This window comes from Danio rerio, chromosome 23, assembly GCF_052040795.2.
Source record: "Danio rerio strain M-AB ecotype USA chromosome 23, GRCz13ab, whole genome shotgun sequence".
Taxonomy (NCBI): domain Eukaryota; kingdom Metazoa; phylum Chordata; class Actinopteri; order Cypriniformes; family Danionidae; genus Danio; species Danio rerio.
In genome coordinates this window covers 43,175,449-43,199,552 of record NC_141043.1, presented here as the reverse complement: position 1 = coordinate 43,199,552, position 24,104 = coordinate 43,175,449, and the positions used below count along the sequence as shown (strand labels likewise).

The 24,104-nt window shown below is 36.0% G+C and overlaps 1 protein-coding gene and 3 long non-coding RNA genes across 41 annotated transcripts in view; 2 read left to right on the top strand and 2 right to left on the bottom strand.

The window, feature by feature from the left end:
- The window catches only part of map7b (microtubule-associated protein 7b), an 89,680-nt gene extending 68,692 nt beyond the window's left edge, over positions 1–20,988 (bottom strand). For 23 of the 38 annotated variants that reach the window (XR_015523931.1, XR_015523932.1, XR_015523935.1 and 20 more), the window contains exon 1: positions 20,927–20,988. Coding sequence is in view for 16 of the 38 variants with exons in the window: in XM_087307734.1 (XP_087163860.1) it covers positions 20,927–20,972 (46 nt within the window). In the remaining 22 variants the exon portion in view is untranslated. Of the gene's footprint in view, positions 1–12,494; positions 13,032–20,926 lie in introns of those variants that run through there. The other 15 variants (XR_015523939.1, XR_015523934.1, XR_015523936.1 and 12 more) reach the window with 3 other exon arrangements.
- On the top strand, positions 4,502–7,625 carry LOC147838276 (uncharacterized). Its single transcript, XR_015524052.1, has 7 exons — positions 4,502–4,602; positions 4,707–4,828; positions 5,689–5,772; positions 5,893–5,947; positions 6,047–6,122; positions 6,197–6,373; positions 6,717–7,625. It is a non-coding gene; the product is annotated as an uncharacterized LOC147838276 (long non-coding RNA).
- Positions 8,226–19,183, top strand: LOC147831361 (uncharacterized). The gene is made up of 2 exons (XR_015524118.1): positions 8,226–8,431; positions 17,960–19,183. It is a non-coding gene; the product is annotated as an uncharacterized LOC147831361 (long non-coding RNA).
- LOC147838275 (uncharacterized) lies at positions 8,290–11,420 on the bottom strand. Its single transcript, XR_015524128.1, has 2 exons — positions 9,766–11,420; positions 8,290–8,908 (listed from the first exon to the last, which is right to left on the bottom strand). It is a non-coding gene; the product is annotated as an uncharacterized LOC147838275 (long non-coding RNA).
- Positions 20,989–24,104: the final 3,116 nt, after the last annotated feature.

Here is a 24,104-nt window from a genome sequence, read left to right as displayed (position 1 = left end):
AATTTTTAACCCTGCATGTTGTTTTGACATCAGCAACAAAAAGGGTTTTACACCAATAAACACCGAGTGCACCAAGTAATGACTCATCAAAACAATGGGAGGTGAAATGACTTTTCAGATGGGGATCAGAAAGGCAGACCTATTGATTAGTCAATAACAGTCTTTTTTTTTCCTTTTAATGCACATTTTCTTTCAGCAACTGATCCAATGACCAGCTTAGATACATTTAGAGGCAGTCCAGATTTACTGCCCTTCCTCCCCTGCCAAAACAACAGAGTGCTGGTTTATCCAATGAACAGCTTGGGAATTGCACAAGAAAAAAAAAGAACAGCCAGCAGCAAACCGACACAGAATCAGAGCACACAATAAAGCTAGAGTCAGTATCTCGAGATGATAACTGAATTTACACACAAATATGGACAATTTGGACAAAAGCTGAACTAAGAGCTGCTAAAATAAATAAGACACTTTCAATTATTGTGGAATTGGTTGGATGACTTTTGATTAGTGTTTTTAAAATTTAATAAAAACTGTATATAAAGGTGCAATATTCACATTTCTGCAAAAAGCTTTTGATATGAAATCCAACTCCAATCTCTATATTAGGCAAGGCAAGTTTATTTACATAGCACATTTCATACACAATGGTAATTCAAAGTGCTTTACATAAACAAGAAATAAAGATTAAAGCTGCAAGCAGCAATGATAGGGACCTCGCACCCGGGTTTACCGCTGCCCGGTAGCCTCAGCATGACAGCGACAGTGGTGTAGCGCAAAATGCGGAGGCCCCCCAGCAGGGATCACTGACGGGGCCCCCTGATGATGGGGGGGGGGGGGAGATTGGTGCCTTTAGATGACAAAACCCAATTTTGGTGTTGATCCAATAAAATCCCTAGGAGGAGTTCGTTAAAATACAATGCCTGGAAATGCACCTTTTCACTGCAGAAAATTAAAAATATCCGACTTCCTGTTGGGTTTGAGATGAAGCTCCAAAAGACTTTTTTTGTAGGTTTTGATGTGTTTGAGGTGTGTGCCGTACGTGTATTTTCGTACGTGTGCATGATTCGCAGCTCGGGGGCAAGTCTGTCAAAAGTGCATAGGTGGCGCTGTTGAGTCATTTTGCCACGCCCACTTCCGAAACCCATAACAAACCTAAACTTTCGCCACTTCTGAGGCGTGTGCATAGTTTGAGTTTTCGGCAATGTTTAGCTCCTCAAAATCGCGAATCATTCCATGGAAGAAGAATAAACAGAGCAATTCCGATAGGGCCTACGCGCTGTTTCGGTGCTCTGTCCCTAATGATTAAAACAGAAAAATGTGTATTATATTTCCTCTTAATATATTTACATTGACATTATATCCAATTACATTATTTAAAAATAAATAATATGAAACCTTATCATTGGAAATAATAATGATCATTAGAATAATTATAAAGTTGGTGTCTCTCAGAGCTCATTTTTGGAGATTAAATATGCTTAAATGGCGTAATGATGTCTAGTGATAGTCTGCTTTCTTCTGTCATTGTGGTGTGAATAAGGCTTATATGAAGCAAAGGTGAAAGAAACAAGCAAGATGATATGTTCAAGTAATATGTTGGAAGCAAACAAATGTGTACCTTGAGTCTTCGAAATACTGAAGGATGGCCATCTTGGATGCCCAGAGGCTAAGCAAATTAACAGCATTTCTTTACTATTAATTTTGGGGTGCTTTTTAGGTGGAGTTAGGATTATTCCAAAGGCCCACAGCTTTTTGGGGACCCCAGAGTGACTCTTAGAATCAAGCATTCGATATAATACATTTTTCATTATATAGTGTAATTGTTTGTAATGTCTAGAGCAACAGCAGCACATGGTGTTCATGGCATTAGTTCAATGAGGCAGAAGTGTTTTGAGTTGAGGGATGTTTGATCCAGCTGAGCTACACTGTACTGTCTTGTGACCCAAATCCGAGCATGTAAAAAGTCAAAGTGGGAGACAGACCAGACCTCATACACTGCACAAAAATAAAAACAAATTACAAGAGACATGACAATACATTTTTAATGTTACGTTAACCTATTTTAAAAAAGTTAATCAGGTTTCAACTATTTTATAAAGTTATACAAAGGTGTGGTATGTAAGTTTGTCAACCAGTGGTTGAACTAAGGATTGCATTCATGGATCAAACTGTATTTTAAGGGTTTTATTGTATTTTAAAACATCAATCAGGACTAACAAAAAACTGAAAAAACTATCTAACTGATGCTGTGACGACGTATTGATATTTGTGCAACAATTCCAAAATGAAAGTCGAATAATTCTAAAATATTAATGATGACAATAATACTAACAATGAATTACATTTCTCATTATCATGTACTTGAATCTCATCACGTAGCGTGTTGTTACAATATGGGGTTACAATGTAACCAGCTCACCTGATGTTTACGCTCGCAATATTTATGAATGTGAGAATGTGTATGGCTGTTTCCCAGTACTGTGTTGTGGTTGGAAGGGCATCTGCTGCATAAATCATATGCTGGATAAGTTGGCAGTTCATTCCACTGTGGAGACTGTGATGAATAAAGGGACTAAGCCGGAAGGAAAAGTGAAAAATTGAAGAATTTCCTATACAGTAGGCTGAGAAGGTAACATTCCCAATAGGGGTGTCAAAATTAATTGTTTCTTCGGTGCACCGCGATGCAGATGCGGACAATTCGGTATCGGTTCAGTAATAATCATAACCGGTTACAGGGCTTGAAATTAACTTTTCTACTTGGTAGCACCGGTGCTCCCAACCTGAAACATTTAGGAGCACCAGAAAAAAATTTAGGAGCACCCACCAAAAATGAATGAGCAACGCTGCAAATTGTATATTAAGGGATTTATTGTATTTGAAAACAACATCAATTAAGACTAACAAAACCAGAAACAACTATCTAACTAATGCTGAGATGACTTCCAAAATTAATTCCAAAATTAATGTAGAATAATTATAAAATATTAATGATGACGATGAAGACAATAATACTAATAATTAATTACATTTCTCATCATCATTCTGCCTTGAATGTGCTTTAATGTAAGTTATCTGCGATATAAAGTCCTACTATTACTTTATGAAAAATAAATCAATGGTTTGCGTCAAACACAAATGAAGCATCGTAGTAAGAAATATTAATTTTGTACTATTGTGTCTATATGCATATCAGTTTAACAAATAATATTTCTGCTACAAAACAAACAAAATATTATAATAAATCATTCAATTCGATGCTGAAAGCTGCAAACCAGTCATCAGTAAATAAATAGAAAAATTACATACACCTCAAGAAAGTCTCACTTTTAAAAGTTTTGGTTTCGGTTCGTGTCGTTTTAATGCTCAGCCTCGTTATGGGCTGAATTACATTTTTCTGTGTTTGCGGAAAAGCATGCGAGTCAGCCGGCCCAATATATGAGCAGGCAGAGCAGGATTCTCCTGATGACCACCAGTTTAAACTCAGTAAAGGCAAGCTTCTTTGGCGATGGTGTTTTAGCGGACGTGTGCTGTTGCAGCCTGATCTCACAAGGAAACGTATGAAAAAGTTATGAATTGCCGTGAGATTGTGATGGCTGAACACGCAGTGTATGCAACGCATCGAGATTCAGTGTACTTTTCACTCTTCAGCCGTTTGCATTCCCCACGGTCACAAAAGCTCCCACCCTGTCATCTGACAGCGGAAAGTCTTGAGTGATTGACAGCTAATATGAAACAATATAGCAGCTGGGAAGACCAATTTTACGACGTTTTTAGACGTTTTATTTACAAATGCTTCCAATTTATATTATGAGGTCGCATAGCTGAAATTTCGGGCGCATATGCGACCAAAATGGTCGCAATTTCTACACTCTCAGAAAAAAAGGTACAGTGAAGGTACAATTTTGTTCCTAGAGGGAACAAAATATATAATTGTACCTTTAAAGGTCCCATATTGGTCCTTAGGGTACAATTTTGTACTCAAATGGGCTATAAAGGTACAAATGTCCAGATTTAGGTTTGAAAGGTACATTTTTGTACCTTTTATAGCACATTTGGATACAAAATTGTACCGTAAAGGACCAATTTGGAACCTTTAAAGGTACAATTATATATTTTGTTTCCCTATAGGAACAAAATTGCACCCTCAGCTCATGATAAGATCAAGACACTATATAACACTAATTTAAATGCATTAATACTAAACATTAATACTAAAATACATAATTTATAAATATAACAAATAAATAAATTGATTGAATTAAATATTTTAATAATTAAAATTTTTTCATGTATTTAAATTTAAAAATTCTCAAAATCGTTAATAATTTAATTTATAATTGAATGTAATTTTAATCATTAAAAACGTAAATACTGGTCTTTGCTTACGGTTTAAGACCCTCTATAGTATATGGGATGTAGAATAAGAACCATGCAGAGTGACAACATCTTCATACAGGTGGTGATGTACTGTCTCTTTAAGAATTTGGCTTGTTGAGACGTTAGTGTTTGTTACTGAGGCGGTCGGTAGAGTATGCTGGCTGTTTACACAGAACTTCGCACGCTTTTCAAAGAAAATTCTATTTTGGAGTCCACATTTTTCAGGTAAGAATGTATTAAAGATATATTTTCAGTCTCATTTTTACATGTGAAGCCGTGTTCTGTTGATTTTGTCTGACTCTCGGGTCTCGGCTTTCCCCCGCTTTAAGTGCTCCGGGCTGGCTGGTGTACGTTGGCCTGCAGGATGGAGTTTGCTAAGATGTCTGCAGCTTATTAAAGAAGTTAATACAATGTGATATCGAAGTCACCGAGGGACATAACGTTATAGAAGGTGAGTATTATATGCTGTTAGTTTTCTCGGTGTAAAAGCTCCCTTTATCGCCTACGTTACGTATTCGCGCCTTATATCTTACGTAACTGCTTTATTAATAAGTGTTGCCACTGCGGAATATAATCGCAACCCAGATACCAAAATACACTCGGTCCAGTTGCGGCTAGATTCTCGCCTGCCCGAGTCCGTCTGCTGTATCATTACTCGGGCCAGATGCGGCGGCAGAAGCGAGCCGACGCTGCCGTAACCGTGCACCGGAATCGGGCCGTGAGTAATGTGCGGTGTGGCCCGGAGCTGGCGCGACTAAAGTCTTCATATACCTTGATATAAAACCTTTTGTTATTAATACTGGAATTTGTATTATCGATAATGTTTTATATTTTGAGGCCATTTTCTAGCCACGGTTGACCGAGGAAATGTAATTTTAGACGGTTATATACACCGCCATTTTGTGAAGAAAAATCCCAATTTTGTCACCGGCAAAGCAACTGATTATGTAAACGTGGCTAGTTACAAACGTGGCGTGTGTATGCTTGTACATATCTTCGTTTCAGTGTCTAAGTTATATTAATGTTGAGGAGTGTCCACAAACTCTCATGTCCAGAATTGTTGGTGCTTTACTATTGTTTAACGTTATACTTATGTTAATGTAGAATAATTATTAACATACCACGTTGTATAAATCGACGTTTTAAGTTATACCTTGTTCTTTAATGTAATAATTTGTCTTATTTGTTCTGAAACTGGTAACTTACCTTGAGCTATTTTACCTATTTTATTAATATCTCAAAATAAATAAATAGTTATTGCTTTATCTTATTGCTTTCCAGAAGTTTATGAAGTTTCCAATTGTATTTCAGGACAAGATTGAACAACAGAATGCAGCGTAACAGCATCAGACCAATGAAGGCATGTCATATGAAAGCATGGTTCAGTTACAAGATGTAAGTATGTCTCATTATCTATACCATGGTTTTAATGGCTTACATACTATTTTAAATTTGTAGGTTTTTACTTACAAACAACAATAAATGTACACCCACATGTTTAAAACTATTTTCTAGGTAATCATCGAAAGATGAGAGATCAACTGAAGAATGCTAAGGACCTGACTCTAAGGTACTCTTTCTAAACTTTCTCCACTTCATTAATATTATTAAATTCTAGCTTTAGATGGATTCCTTCATATTTGTTTGTATGCCACATCTTATGTTCCAGGAATTGATTTTACAGCAGCACTTCTCATGTTGCCAGCCTTGTTAAGCGAGACACTTCAACATTTCGTTGTGCTCAGGTGTGTATGTTGTTTTCTGTTTAGTATATGCTGTGATAAATGCATTTTATAATTTTTGATATTCTTTATATTAGGATGACACAGTGGGTAGTGCTGTCACCTTACAGCAAGAAGGTCGCTGGTTCGAGCCTCGGCTGGGTCAGTTGGCATTTGTGTGAGGAGTTTGCATATTCTTCCAGTGTTCGTGAGGGTTTCCTCCAAGTGCTCCGGTTTCCCCACAAGTCCAAAGACATGCGCTATAGCTGAATTTGGTAAGCTTATTTGTCTGTAGTGTATAAATGTGTGTGTGAATAAGTGTGTCTGGATGTTTCATAATACTGGGTTGCAGCTAGAAGGGCATCTGCTGTGTAAAACATATGCTGGATAAGTTGGTGGTTCATTCCACTGTGGCGACCCCAGATTAATAAAGGGACTAAGCCGAAAAGAAATTGAATGAATGAATGAAATTTATATTAGTCTTTTAATCTGTGATACTTTTTTTTTTTTTTTTAAATCAGTGAATATTAATTATTTTACTTTCTATGCATGTTGATTTTCTCTTCATCAGTGATAGAGTGACTGATATTAATGTAATTATTGCTTTGTCGTTTACAGTGAATCATCTTCACCACATCCAACAGTTCAAGTACAGGAGGAGGCCTCCGACTGGACAACTGTGTTAACAAGACGAGTCACGGCAGTCTTCAGAGTTGATGGGATTGCGATTGGCCGGGCTAATGATGTGGACGAATATACATTTTTGACATATCCATCTTACTAGAAGATCACCTTGATGTTTCTGCAGTGGAATGTTTTGAATGAACGGTGGACGGTGACAAGCCTGGATCTACTCCAGTCACCAAAGTGATCAACCTTGTTTTTTGTTTCTCTACATGCTCTTGGGATAATCACAATCATCAAGTTAATCCAGCACACTGCTCTCATTCATGCATAAAGCAAATTTTTAAATAACTTGTGGTCCTAATGACTATCAAAGAACATTTTCCAGATATGAGTGCTTTACATGTCATGTTTACCAAAAGCATAAACGTATTGTGTTACAACAAATTACAACTCCACTTGAGGATGATGAGGAGTAATCTATTGATGTTGAGGAAGAGGCTACTGATGTTTTTGGTTTTCTGCACTGTTGAAGCAATTTATAGAGAAACATTGCCTTCATTCTGAAATACAGAGAAAATTTTGATGACAAATTATTTATTATGACTGAGTATTCTGACTCAAGACAAATACTTTGCACTTTATAAAGTGCAGTACTTGATGTAGCCTGTGTAATGTGTTTATAAATCTTAAACAGTATTCTTCTGGTCTTTGTATTAAGGGTAGATTATATACTGTACAGTGAGTGAACAATTTTTATTTGTTTTCTAAATTGTTCTTTTTACTGTTTTACATGTCTGCTTTATACTTACTGTGAAATTTTATTTCTTGACACATTCAGTTGTGAGTTGTAATGAAATATTTCTACATTAATAAATAAAAATGGACATCTGCGAACCGAAATGTTTTATTTATTTATTTGTGCATGCAGTCACCAATGGATCAAAATGCCTGGGTCAGTACCCTGAAAATGCTATATAATATAAAAAGGTACATTTTTGTACCTTCGGTGGGGGTACAAAATTGTCCCTTAAAGGGTACAAATGTAGAAGGTACAATTTTGTACCTTTAAATAGAGGTACAAATTTGTACCCTTAAGGGTACCACCCCAGTGACGGGCCATTTGTACCCTAAAAGGTACAATTTTGTACCTTTTTTTCTGAGAGTGTATCCCTGGGTTATTATGTACTGACGTCATTTATCTCATATGCGCTCTCTCGCGAGGGAGGCGAGCGCTGCTATTTACAACACTCAGGAGGCAACTCAGGGCCGGCCCGTGGCATAGGCAGTAAAGGCAAATGCTAAGGGCGCTGTACATTCAGGGGGGCGCCAGAAATGAGCGCGGTTAAGTTGGTTTTGTTTTCGATATTCCTGACACACACTCATTTATAGCGGCATTAACTCAAAAACCTCTTACCCTAAAAAGACCTAAAGTGTGTTTCCTACAAAAAAGACAAAGCTGGTTATGTTTCACAGCTGTCTTTTTCTTTTTTTTTCTTTTTTCGCTCGACATTACGACCACAGCTTCCTTTAAGCCCTCGCAATATGCGTTTAGCCAGGAATGCTCTTCTTTTTATTCGTGTTTTTTTTGTTTGTTTTTTTTTTTATTGCTATGCTCACTCACAAGCTCTTCCGGCTAAACGCATATTGAGAGGGCTGTGTGTGTGTGTGTGTGTGTGTGTGTGTGTGTGTGTGTGTTTGTTTGTTTGGTGCTGTCTATGTGTTTGAATAAGAGATAATGTAGTGCTGTTTGTCATAACAGCTTGTTATAGCCTCCCCTCAAAATATAAAACTATGTATGGAAAGCATCGTCAATGCACCGTGATGCACCAAGATATCGAATTGAACCGAATCGATGGCATGATAATCGTAACCGAAGCGTGAGACCAGTATAGGTTCATACCTCTAATTCCCAAGCTTTACATTATAACAAAAGCATATTAATTTGCATACTTATACTAAAAACGACATTTATAAAAGTGCAAAACAGTGCAGCTGCTGCAATCACACACTAAAAATGTCCCAAATGAGACAGTTATTTAAGTGAAAAACAAAGTGTGGAATGCTCCTGGCCTCAACTGTAACAGCTTTTGTTATGTAGTGGAGGAGCCGGGGCTTTCACACTGATGATGAATTGCAAAATAACCTCATAAAAGCTTATATACTAGACCAGGGGTGTCCAAACTCTGTCCTGGAGGGCTGGTGTCCTGGAGAGTTTAGCTCCAGCTTCTAATCAAACACAACTGCACCAGCTAATCAAGCTCTTACTAGGTATACTAGAAACTTCCTGGCAGGTGTGTTAAGGCAAGTTGGAGCTAAACTCAGTCGGACACTGGCCCTCCAGGACCGAGTTTGGACACCCCTGCACTAGACAGATTAGTGACTACTGTACAGTACTTCATTAATGACAGACACTTATAAGGTGCAACCCCTCATTACAAAAGCAACATTTCAATAAAATATCTGTCATTTTATATATAGGAATATAAATATTGTACACTACCATTAACCTATTAGTCTACTTCATATGTAAACCCATCAGTCCTGTCAACCTCTGTTTTCCTTTCAGCCAGCAAAACAGAGCTGCTCAGCTGTTTACATTTCACTTCCCGGTGGTCATGTGACCCGCCCACAGCCCAGGCCATCCCGTCCAACTTGTCAGTCATCTGCCATTGCTGTAGTGACAATGGGTGGGGCAAAACAGCCACTCCCAACAGAAAACGACAGCGAAATTGTTTTCCTGCTCAGCCGAAGCAATGCAGAGACACTAGAGACTCAAGACAGATAGGCTAAGTGTTGTTTAGCCACTTCAGTGTAATAGATATGTTGTTCCAGACTGATTTTCTCTGTATTTACAAAACTGTTAGTCATACTCATGTACTGCATGTGCACTAACATGAACAGAAATCTGACAAGGGTAATACAAAAATACAACCGAAACAGCAATTTTCATAAGATTATAATATAATATAATATAATATAATATAATATAATATAATATAATATAATATAATATAATATAATATAATATAATGCCCAAAACGGACAGGTATAAAATATAAAAGTTACAACCTCAAACAGCCAGTGCAGACAGACACAAGTGTAAAAAAAGCTCTATCTGTTCGCAATTGAGTATTAAGGGCGCATTTAGTGCACCTTTGGTGACTGAATTAGAACTGTAAAATAGGTTGTCCTCATTTCTCAAGAGCTTTCAAGATTGCATGCACATCAGTTTTAATCAAGACTAAAATCATTATAGATGTATAAGGGAAAACATGTTTTTAGATAAGATCATCATTTATTTCGAGCTTATCCCTTTTTAAAAATAATAATTTATTGTTTTTGAAGTTTTATGTAATAAGAAATGTAATAAAAAACAGACAGTTTTACCTTACTATGGAAGTCAATGCATCTCAGCGACTAGCATTTTTCAAAACAAATTTTTCCCAATGTTTAATGTTTAACAGAAGAAAGAAACTCAAATAGATTTTGAACAAGTTAAAGGTGCAGTAGGTGATCTGCCAAAATGCTAACCGCTTTGCATATTATCTTTGGACGGCGGGGAGGGACTGTGATTCAAAGCCACACCCCCTGAAATCGCAAGCGCGCACACTGCGTCACAACAGCAGACAGATAACCCACTATTTCATGTCATTCGCCAGTTAGTTAGTGCCAGCGCCGTGCAGGAATTACATTTGTTAATTAGCCACACTTACATGCTATTTTAGAGCGAATATTCAGAGTAGCATGGTAAACAGTATAGGAAGGCTATCATTGTTCAAAAATGACCCAATGTAAATATATAAGCAATACAGCTCAATAAAGCAGGCTAGGCGGAATAGCGCTATTTACCGGTGTTTTGTTGTTAAACTAAATATAAATCTACATTATAGATGCTGTCAAAGAACCTTATGAAACTGAAAATAATCACATCAATCTTTCACCGGGAGATTTCAGTGGCTGAACAACACGTCTATGCATATAAGTCATTCATTCAACAGAAGTCAATCTAACATAAGCTTAGCCTGACTAAAGTAGTTTTAAAACAGAACATTACCTGTCTAACAGTAATACTACAGCCATTGTGTCGTCCTTCCTTCAGCGTGCTAAAGTAACTCCAATATTAATTCAGCTTATTAAAAGTTTCAATTCAGCATTTGATTTCTCCTGGTCCGTCTCGTGACCACGCGGCCGCTTTAAGGGCGAATTATACTCGTGCCTGACTTACAGTAATCGGCCAGAGCTCGGCTGTCTTCGGCTCGGCATTGGCGAGCGAACCCGCAGCTCACTCGCGTGCATGCGTTTGTGATGTAGACGGGCACGCGCTAATGGTGGATCTGCATGAACAGATGCACAGAAGCCCAAATCTACATTTGTTGACAGACAGTCTGACCTGCCTATCGGAATTAAGGGAGATGACGGTCCGACTCTATTTAATTGGATGAACATTTTTTAGTTTTATGCCTTACCCAGAATATAAAAATACATATAAAGACATTTAGATTATTTACTGTAATCATTACTATTGGACTGTGAAGAGACTTTCAACCAGCACAACAAAAAATGCTTGTGAAGACAATCACCTACTGCACCTTTAAAGGTTCGATAATGATGACAGATTTCATTTTTTGTGTGAACAATCCCTTTAATTTGATGCGACTACAAGCTACAACAGCAAAACAATACACCTTAAAAAGCTAAGTTACCCGACTATAAATTGCGATGGGACTTCCATAGTAAAGTAAAAAATATCTATGGAAGTCAATGGGTCTCAGCGACTAATATTTTTTAAAACAATTTTTTTTCTAGTTTAGCAGAAGAAAAAAAACTTAGACACGTTTTTAAAATGTAATAACCAAGTAAATGGTTATTAAATAATAACAGTTTTAATTTTTGTGTATTTTTGTGTGAACAATCCCTTTAATCTGATGCTAGTACAAACTCCAAAAACAAAAGCCAATAATCAAATCATAAAGACACACAAAACTTTAAAGCTAAGTTACCCTACACTGTAAACCCAAAAAGTTAAGGTAACTCAAACCATTTGAAGAAACAGATTGCAACAAACCATTTAAGTTCAAAAACTAATCCTAATAAGTAATGTGAACTTAATCCATTTGAGTAAATAAAGCATTTTGAGCAAAGTAACACCAAATAAATGAAGAGAACTCAAACCAATTGAGTACTGTAATGGCCAATAAGTTAAGGCAACTCAAACCATTTAAGGAAACCGATTGCTACGAGTACTGAATGAATCTATGAGTACTGTGAACTTACTCCATTTAAGTTGAAGGAGGTGTTTCATTAACTTATAACCTTCAACAATGAGTTCAAAACTCTTTGATGAAATAAGTAGAATAAGTTTTTAGTAAATTTTGTAAAACACTCATTTCATTTGTTAAAGTGGATTGTTGGGTTTTACAGTGTATGGAAGTCGTGATGGGACGTCCATAGTAAGGTAAAAAATGTTTATGGAAGTCAATGGGTCTCAGCGACTAGCATTTTTTCCAAACAAACTTTTTCCTTGTGATTAACAGAAGAAAGAAGCTCAGATTTTGAACAAGTTAATGGTTCGATAATGATAACAGTTTTCATCTTTGGGTGAACTATACCCTTTAATCTGATGCTAGTACAAACTACAACAACATAAACAAAAGCTGATATCAAAAAATGCAGACACAAACAAATAACTTAAAAGGCCAAGTATTAGCTCAGGACTGCAGATAGATTCAGATCAGCCTTTTAACCTTTGCTATCCTAATCCCAACATACCTCCTCCTCCTCTCCTGCGTCTCTTGCGGCTCCGCTGTCCCTCCTCTTCCTCAGCGATTGTAGAGAGAGATGGGACAGCCGACCTGCAGGCCCCCCTCCTCGTCCTGAGGGGGGCCGGCATCCTTCCCTGTCCTCCTCTGTTTCTCTCTCTCTTAGTGCCCAGCGCTGCTAACAGTTAGCAACCCACACATCTCTCATCCGAACGCTCATAAATGGCTCACAGCAGGACGAATGACGGACAGATGCAGCCAGACAGACTGTAAGGAAAAAGATGAGCCCAAACTCCTTGCCCTCCAGCTTACTGACGCTCCTGTAATCCACATGAACCGGCTCTCTTTCCTCCTTGAGCCTGAGAGACACGGCAGCTCTAGTTGCTGATGCTGCCACTGTCTCTCTCCAGGTCTGTCTTGCTCTCTCTCGCCCTCTCTCTCTTTCTCTCTCAGGCCCTTATAGAGAAAGTACCACAGACTGACAAATGCACTGAAACACTGCCTCTCTCGTGTGCGCGCACACACACACACTCCTCTATTTCCTACTAAAATATTCAGTATGAAGACCAGCAAGGTGAGCCTGTGGATTAGCGGACACAATGACAGCTACAGCACAGAGAATTATGAGATAAAATGAACCAGAAAGAGGTGAATTATAGCCCATTATTTAATATAATGTGCACTTATTCTCGCAGTTAGTGTCACAGTCACATTTAGAGACATTTTGGAAGTTTATAGTCTCTTGTCAATAGCATAATGTATATGCATGTAACAATATTCGGTTTTAAGGTTTATCACAGTTTGGAAAAGTCCAGGTTTTAAAAAGTTTTCTGTTATATTATTTCTATGGCATATGTAAACTTTTTTATGTGTTTTTTTAAGGGGCTGCATGGTTAATCGAAAAAAAAAGATTGCGATCTCAATTCGACCCCCACACGATCTTAATCCAGCATCTCTATGATTCAACCAATAACCAATAATATGTTCAAGTTTAGGAGAAGCATAAAGGTGGAATATACATTGCTCAGCAACATGTACACCTCCAAAGAGTGATGAAAAAGTCACATACTGTATTTACAAGGTATAATTCAAGCAAGTGTCATTTTTGTCTTAATGTGATGATGTAGTCGCGGCCGCAAATTCACACAAGCTGATACACTGTTTACTACCAAGAGGACATGCGCAAACAAAGATGTTTTTAACTCGGACATTTAAAAAGAACATATTTTAAAGCAGTAATACAATTTTGTGAAACTGTGACTTTTCCTCTAACCATATCATACCATTAGAATCTTATACTGGCCCTTGCCTATACAGCACACAGATATATGGGATAAAATTAACCAGAAAGCGGTAAATTACAGGTCATCATTTAATGTAAAGTGCACATATTCTCACAGTTAGTGGTGCAGTCACATTAGCATAATTTCAGAGACATTTTGGGTGTAAAAGGTCCATTGTCAATAGTATAGGGTAGACATAGGTAGACATTCAATATATCGTGATAATAAACATGCAAATTATTGATATCGTGGCCACTTCAAAATAGGGCTGGGAGGTATATCCAAAATTTCACAGTAAACTATATCATGAAAGAGACTGTTTTTGTAAAGTTAGTTATTCCAGAAAAGTGAAATATGAAAATATAAATACGCAAACACTTTAAGGAAAAATCAAAAATACAAAATATAAACAATTTATATAAAATATAATTTTTTGTATAAATATCTAAACAAAATCACTTCTTGTTGAAAATAAAAAGCAATTTGCAACACTGCCACACGTAAGTTGGCCACGCCCACTTATTTACATTTCACGGTATACACAAAATTAAAAACATTTTACGGTACACATTTCATTCTGCGGCAAAGATATATACAGTCATACCACCCAGCCCTACTTCAAAATATTGTAAATAATTATTCATTATTTAAAGTTTTAGACTGCGATTAAATATATTCATATTATTGTGTTTGTGGTCGTTCATCACTGCTAGGCATGGGTTGGTTCAAGATTCTGACTGTATGATAATAACCTTGTATAAAAATATAACAGCTCAATCGTATCACAATATTGCAATTTTTGCTCTAAAATATGTTCTATTTAAAATTAATATCTCTGCAAAAACACAAAAACTTTTTTTCTGCATTGAACACAACATATTTTAATTAAAGAAACATTTAAAATACTTTGGACAACTTGAAATTATTTCATTACAATTTCTTCTTTCCTTTCCTTGGATGTACAGTAAAGGCCTGTGCACTCCACACGCTTTTTGCATTGTTTTCCATCTACGTTTAAGGCCTCGTGACTAAATAAAGGGCGCCAATGTGATTGTGCACACCAACGCGCAAAACGATAGGTGCAAAACCGTCATTTTTTAGGAAACCCCTCATGCTCATTTTTTTTGTTTTCATGCGCCAAGACAAAACCTTCCACCAATCAGATTGGCACTTTTGATCACGTGCACAGAGCTACTGAAGTTACAGTAAACAGCACTTGGAGGCGCTCTAGCACAAAACAGTCAATACGAGCGCACATTGAAGAAGATGCTCAGAGGCGATATGAACGTGGAGCTGCTTATTGCACTGGTGAACAATAATCATTTCTTCATCTCTAGAGCTAGAGCTGCTACTTGAACCATCCATGCTTGTTTGAATCGCCAGTAACTTTAACAACAAGCCTGTCAACTTTCTGTCTTCTTCTTTTGTATTACAAGTGGGTGTCCGAAGCTTAAAGTTGTGTTGCGCCATATAATGTCAAGGAGTGATTTTGCATACTCTTCTGCTCGACCCAGTAAAAATCAATTGGGTTTGAATCTGGAAAAACGTCGCGGAAAACGCTGATCATGAACGCAAACGAAAAGCATCCCGGTGTGTACAAGCCTTAAGCCACTTCACTGCACAGAGCATGCTTGGGTGTTGGTGCATAAGATGTTTCCTGAATCCTGAACTGACCAGTAGCTTTTGATGTGGAGGCTCCTTTTTCTGCTGGAGTTACTTTTGTCCTGAAAAACTAAATAAATTAAAACTAAATTAAAAAACACTATAAATTTGATGAATAAATCAAACTGAATAAAAGAAGAAAGTTTAAAGCAGAAAACCAAATACTACAATGTTAGTTCTCGAAAAAAGTTTTAAAGCACAAATGAATGCAGTTTGAAACTAATTTGCGAAAATCATTCTTACAATTCACACATGTTAGATATGATCTGATTCTAATTGGATATGCACAGAAATCTGAATAGACAGTCTGAACAAAGCTTGACTGCTGCTCATGCGCTTAAACAAATACACAAACCAGGGATGGGTCCGGATGATTGCAGTCATCCGACAGTGTTTGAACATCAAAAGAGCTGTGAGTTTGCTCAAACTGAATGTGATGAGTCAAAAGGATTTGGTACGACAACATCTTTCCATTGTGTTGTATTTGCTGGCTGAACGCAAAAACAAACTGATTCACAAGCAAATGACTTTTAATGACTTAGAAAAGACTGTCTAACGAAACACCAACTCCATCAGAGCAGTTATTGCTGGAGTCCCACCCTCTACTGTCAGTGTGTGTTTATGAATGACAAACAGCAGATAGTGAGTTTACAGCCAACAGGCGAATGACACGTCAAGATCAACCTATGACCTACTCCAAATTGAAAGCCATCTTATATGGCTCTAGCATCTAGCACGGTGAAGTGATCCCTTTTAAACTACTATCAGAGACGACTATAAATGTAAATCCTCAAATTTAAACCACTATAGCACCAATATAAATAAACCTATTGTATATACAATAAATCCTACATACAAGTTAACCCAAATACCTTGCTGAGCCATTCATTATGTGATACTGAATTTAATACCATCTAAAAAAACAACAACATTTTTAAAAATATTTGCATGAATAACATTTGCATGTAATGGACTGTAGCACTCAACTTGAATGTTTCATGGATAAATCAATACCTAACATATGTAGTACCCTAAAAATGCTGAGTTGTCACAATACAATGTTGGACAAAGCGAATTGTTGTGCTGAAAATGTCATTTAAATGAAAATCTACACAATATTGGGTTTGTCCATATTTGACTCAAAGTTAGGTTATGGCAAACCATTCTGAGAGTGTAAAAACGCAGAAGGAAATCTGAAACTTAGTGTTAAATGTTGTCATATAACATCATTCTAGGGAATTTAGCAAATTTTGGATAAATTAATTAAATGTAATGGTGTAAACTTAATTAAATCCCTATAGGGATTGTGGACTAGCATCTGAACTGACAGAACTGCAAACATATTTCATACAAAGTCTGCATGTGAATAAATGGCACAGTTATGTTCACAACATTGTCAAAAATGCTTGACTTTTGTAGTGTTTTTGTCATCTCAATATATAAGAAAATATAAATAAACACATGGACCTCTGCACTGAGTCACAAACATTTACATCATCTAATATATTACAGAAAGTGAAGTGTCTAAACATTTAGTTGTCAGAAATGAAGAAACCTAAAGAAATGTATATATTACTGGTGATATATTATGTACAGTAATTAATACAATATAATGCAATTCTCACAATCATGACAAGTATTAATTAAAACAATAATAAGCTTTCATTTCATTAAAAAATAGCAGAATAAAAATCTTATTCTTATGATCTTATTGTTAAAACCTTAATTAACTGAAGTAATACAGTAAATAAATAAATAATAAAGAGAAATTGAAATTATTTGCACATGCTTGATCACTACCATTAAAATTAAGGCTGCACAATATATATAGTTTCAGTATCGATATCGCAATGTGCACATTCGCAATAGTCATCGCAGGAGCTGCAATGTTGAGTTGGGATTATACTGTAGTTGGGCAGAAGTTGCAAATAATAATGTATAATTTACATGTTTTTAATAATTGTGACTGTGAGAAATTCAGAAGAGCTTAAAAGCATTAAGGTACAAGAAACTGCAATTAGAAGCTTTACTAAAACTATTAAAATGATGAAGACTATAGTGTTATTTTACATTTGCTCATTCAATTTATGTGCCTGAATAACTTTAAGACTGTAAAGCACTTGTCTCATCTTTGCTCTGACGTATTTTATTAATGCTTGAAATTTGTATTTTATTTATTTATTATTGCAAACGATTTAGTCCCCTACCGCAGTGGTTCTTAAAGTAGGGGTCACGGGACAATGAAGGGGGGGTCCTGGTGATTTCCAAAAATCTATTTATTTTTAAGAAACCATAAGAATTATTATATTTTATCGTCGTTTATAGTTACTATATACTAAATAGCTACTATAGTAGCTTATAGTTACTAGTTCTTTTGGATTGAGACCCCTGGGGTAATTACATAAAAGACACAGCAATAGCGTCAGATGCAGCAGATTGATTTTATACACCAGGTTAAACTTTCCGGCACATTTACTGTACTGACATACATTAAAAAAATTAAACGAAGAATAGACTGGGGTCTATGAAGTGTGTGTGTGACATTGCATTTATAACCACTGTATTTATAACCACCTCAGAGGATATTGGAGTTTGCGGGCTGAACAGTTTGGGAACCCCTACCCTACAGAATCATCTCGATCAACCTAACTTAAAGAATTCTTCCCAAATAAAGCAATTTGTGTTTATATCACAATTAGGGCTGTGTTAATTGGAGAAATATCTGAATGCTATTTTTTTTGATAGATATTGCAATTTTGATTTGATTTACGATTTAATTTTGTACTCAAGCTTCAGCTCAATACCCTGTATCGCAGCTTCTTACTGCTAAATGCAGTGTGTGTTCGTTAAAAAAAAAAGAACAGAAAAGATATCAACTTACTTAAACATTTATTTGAATTTGTTTTTAAATATTCAGAAATGAAACACTCATTTTCTAGAGCAAACAGTAAGCAAAAATAAAATCTCCTCACCTTTCTGTAAAAGTTGAACTCAAACAAGGGAGATGGTGTAGCGTATTATACAAACAAAAAATAATAATTATAAAAATACAGAACACTTTGCAAACTAACCTGGCTGAAGCAACTCTGAAATTGTACTTTGCTGTTGCTTACTACTAGATTGAGTGTCACTGGCAATACTTTCAGTTGATTTTTTAGCGAGACACTCCTCATACAGCCTTAGCGCATGTGGTGCTTTTTAGGTGCTGGTCGTTGTATTTCCTTTTGCTGTGGCAACAAAACTTACAAATGACCTGTTTTTGTTCAGTAAAACTAAAATATTCTCCCATTACCGATGTCCTGTTTTTCTTTAATAATAATTGTCTATTAATGCTTCTGAAGCAGCAAATGCCATCATCCCACTTGACCGCGCTTTCCTGTTTGTTTGTTGTTTTGTTTTTTATTGTGGGCTTTCAATATAGTTCCATTACACAATTCTGATTGGGCAGAACAAAAAGTGTGCTCACTCAATTGGCTAGAAAGACTGTAACACACAGACGGCAGTGACGCATTTGCTTTGGGCAGGGGAGATTAAATTATATATAATTATATATCGCAACATTTCAAATTTCGATTTGATTTTGATTAATCACACAGCCCTAATCGCAATATATATTGCAGAAAAAATAAATTGCAATGTCAGATTTTTCCAGTATTATGCAGGATTAATCAAAATTTCTCAAAACAGTAGATTGTCAGTTTAAACAGTCGTCAGGGAAAGAACTAAGAAATATTGGGTGGGCTACATGTCCACAGAACCTCTAAAACTCAATACAGACTATTCAAAAGTATAATTAGCAAAATAACTTATTTGAACTTATTCACAGGTATCTTTACGTGAACTGCATGGAGCATATGATAACAATGAAAACGCATTCACATCCGCCATTATCGCATTGCTTATTGTCCCAAGCAAATAAACGAAACATTTGCATTAAGCACTCATAAACAGTGTCTGATTCATTCAGATGCAAAATATACTCAGGTAGCGAACATAAAACAATGCTGAGCTTCCTATAGAAAAGCATCATCTAAACACCTGCTGCGTTTATTCATTCTGATGCTGAAACGCATTTACAAGATAAGTAAACCATTTTAAAAAGCATCTAAGAAAACTAAACTTTATTAGAGGTTTTTCGATACACATCGAAATAAGACACATTTTTATGTCTCTCAATCTATGCATCAGATTCCTAACAAAGTGGACACACATGGAATCTGACCTTTGCCCCTTCAGCCTCAAGAAAAACAACTTTACACTTTAACTAACACTGTTGTCGTCCGTGCTTATAATCCATTGACAAACTGGACGATTACAAAACCAAAATAGCAAAGTATGTACTATAAAACGTAATAAGAAATTTCTAGAAATGCACAAAAATCAGCCTGACCAATCAGTTTCACTTTTGGTAAACTAAAAAAAAAAGTCTATTTTCACCCAAAACTAAAAGTGCTGTCAGTATTTACTCACCTTCTACTTGTTCCAAACCTATTAGACTTTCTTTCTTCTGTTGAACACAAAATCAGATATTTTGAATAATGTTTAAAACCTGTAACCATTGACTTTAATCGTATCTGTTTTTCCTACAATGGAAGTCAAGGGTTACAGGTTTTCTGCTTCATTCTTTTGAACACTAAAGAAAATATTTTCAAGAAAGAAACTCATAAATAACTGAAAACACTTGAGGAAGAGTAAATAATGGTAGATTTAAATATTTGGATGAACAATCCCTTTAACCTAATTCATTCAAAAACAAACCAAGTCATATTATATCAAACTTTAATCAAATTCTTCCTTAAATGTTATATTTCAGCTTCTCAAATTGCAACGTTTTGGCTCAATCCGACTTCCAACTAGTGATATGGGCTGGATAAGAGATTTAAGTCACCAAGGATTAAGAAAAATAAGACAATATGATAATAAGAGGGGTATGAAGATGATGACGTGGGCGGGGTAGGCTAATCTACCTTTAAACACAACCTGATTCACACACCAGAACACTTATCTAACACAGCACAATTAAAACTGGATAATTAAACCGAACACCTCCAAATTGTTTAGCTGGTTTCGCGATATTAACATGTCTGTACTGTACAAATACAACAGAAATAAAACCTGTCGCGTCAGAAGTTAACGCGCGCGCGCGCGCACGCATGTACGTAACAGGTGCTCGACTTCAAACTACTTCAACGGCATTTAACCGAGTTTTAACTTATTAAACAGACACAGTACCACATATGAGCAACACCAGAGGCGTTTTCTTCACAAGAGCTGGTGTAAACACCCGCTGGCAGTGCTTTGGCTCAGCGTTTAGGCTGATTTACTGATTAAATCCCTTTCCTCTGACCGGCTCGCGCTGCTTTTCTGAGGTAAAAGTGTTTTATTTCGTGACAGCTATCACCGACTGGTTTTAAATATAGATGAAGGTTTTCTTCACCCGTTTGGAAGCCGGTTAAAACTTCTGGACAAACTTTACACGGAATAAATAAACTCTTACCTTGGCTGGAACTCTGACAGACGTCGCTTCCATCCCGCTCCGCCATTTCACCGACGTCACATGAGGGGATTAGAGCGCGCGCTTAGTACAAAAGCGGCGGTCACGCGCCTCTAGCGGACAGGTGAAGAATCACAGATAACAATAATAAACAACAGAGGTCTGTCTACCACGTTTTCTGACTGCATTGTTTCTTTAAAAAAATATTTCCAAAATGTAAACAGTCTAATATATAGTCTAAAAAAACAATAAATAAATAAAAATCCTCATAATAGACTTTCATAAGCTCTAAATGTAAAATAATATTTCTCCATTTCTTTAAATTAGATTCTATCTTCTTCATTGCTTTATTTAATTAATGTATAATTTGAATGATCCGCATGTCCTGCATTTCTCAATTTTATAGATGTTTGTTAGTCTTAATTGTTAATTAGACTTTTAGCTATGTATCTACTTTACTCAAATACAATAATTCCTAAGTGTTGGAGTTTATTTTATTTATAATTGTTTATATTAGTTTGTATTGTATACTCATATTAATTCTAATGAATAAAAAAACATACATTCCATTATCAACATAACTAAAAACCCAACATACATATAAACATAGTGCTTTATAATCGTGTATAAACAAAGACAAAAAAAATGAAGACTTGACAGCATTAACATCAATTTGTCCACTTACAATTACATTTGGCTTTGGAAGTAATTTATGAAGGTGACGCCACATGGCAGTGAACTTGGACTCAGAACCATTTAAACTAAGTCTTGTTTTTTTCTTAAAATGAATGTTTCCAATTGATTAAAAACAAGTGTCTTGCCAAAAGAGAGGTATAGGCAATGCAGTCCAATTCACTTTTAGACAAATTGTTATTTTCACATACAATACCAAAGACAGCAGTTAAGGGATTAGCAGAAAATATCTTATATGTTTATTATTTTCAATTAAAATACTGAGCTTGTCTCTTTTTTAGAGGATATGATTATATTTATTTAATACATTTTATATTATTTTCAGGGGATACTGGAAAAAATAAGAAAACTAAGACAGCCTGTAGTTTTTTCTTATTCTGTTTAATATACTACCATGTATGTTCTTGTTAAAAAACAGTAATAATTAAAAAACACTTAGATTGAACTTGCATGAATGCGTTGCCATCTAGTGGTGTATCTGCATGTGTTGTCAAATTCCCTTTTCAGACACTGAATATGATCCACTTTTGAGTGCTTGTCCAATACGTCAATCAGGGTGATTTTAATTTAGATATTAAATTCTTATTATATAAAAAATGGATGGATTCCTTTAAGCCTTAAATATATAAATATATATAAATATATACATGCAAAAAGTACAGCTGTAAAAAAATAAATAAAAATTAATTTCAAATGAAAAACAGAAAAAAAGAAAAACACATATAAACATACATATTATCTACTTATAACGTAACCAGGGGCAAGATAAATAGGTCAGGTTCCCTTCATTTTGTCAAAACCTTCTACAATAATATCTACTGATGACTCCCTGAATGGATGGATGGATGGATGGATGGATGGATGGATGGATGGATGGATGGATGGATGAATGAATGGATGGGTGGATTAGTGGATGGATGGATGGATGGATGGATGGATGGATGGATGGATGGATGGATGGATGGAAAGGTATGAATTATACAATGAGTGATATCCACAATAATATCTACTAATGACTCACTGGATGGATGGATGGATGGATGGATGGATAGATGGATGGATGGATGGATGGATGGATGGATGGATGGATGGATGGATGGATGGATGGATGGATGGATGGGTGGATAAGTGGATGGATGGATGGTTGGAAATGTATGAATTATACAATGAATAATATTTACAATATTATCTACTAATGACTCCCTGGATGGATGGATGGATGGATGGATGGATGGATGGATGGATGGATGGATGGATGGATGGATGGATGGATGGATGGATGGGTGGATAAGTGGATGGATGGATGGAAAGGTATAAATTATTCAATGAATAATGTCCACAATAATATCTACTAATGACTCACTGGATGAATGGATGGATGGATAATGTCGATGGACAGATGGATAAAGAGATGGATGAATGGATAGAGATAAATAGACAGATATATAGACACAGACAGACAGACAGACAGACAGATAGACAGATAGACAGATAGATAGATAGATAGATAGATAGATAGATAGATAGATAGATAGATAGATAGATAGATAGATAGATAGATAGATAGATAGATAGATAGATAGATAGATAGATAGATAGAATATAAACATTATTTTCCTTGCAATATTCTGACACATCCAAAAGGTGGCATCAATTTACAGCGCAAGCTTCATGATCTAGAGATAAATAAGGTTTCTGTGAGAATTAGGTTTAGTTGTAAAGTAAGAATAAACTCCACGATCAGATAAGTGTGGTACATGCGCCTCTGGTTATTTTTGGAAGTGACATTTGACATGTTTCTCTTTCACACACAAACAACTGGGAAAAAACATCATTAAAACAATAATTCTAGGAATTGTTACATACAGCTTAACACAGAATGTACAAAAACAAAACAATAAGCTGTGTATTTTTGGATTGGATGGTTTAATATTGAATATCCCTAGATAACCTCTAATCCACACACACACACACACACACACACACACACACACCCCATGCTTTTTGCCTACCAATCCATCATCTTGGCTGCTCACATACATCATACATCCCACATGGTTATTAAGACGCATTACAAAGTAGATAAATGAGAACATGAAGGTCCTAAATCTCCCTCCCTCATTCGCTCTTGTTCTCTTTCTAGAGCAGCCCTGGTGTTTTGGGACCGAGCCATCTCATTAGTAGGAGTTTCATTAGGTTACATAAGCCCTAAACACGTTCTCTCCTCACCGTCCTCTATTTCCCACCCAAAACCAACCTCTGTTCCCGTCTTTCAAGTAAACATCTGCATCGACGTAACAGGAAAAACTCTCTTTGAAATAAAGGTACAAAAGCTGTCATGACTGGGCGGTACACTTTCAATCCAAAGGAAGGTACAAGCAGTTTGAAAAAAAATCTCTCTCTCTCTAAAAAGAATAATAAAATAAAAACTTCCCCCCTCCTTACTCTAGCACTTAATTCTATGAGCACAAGTACATAGGCTCATTCT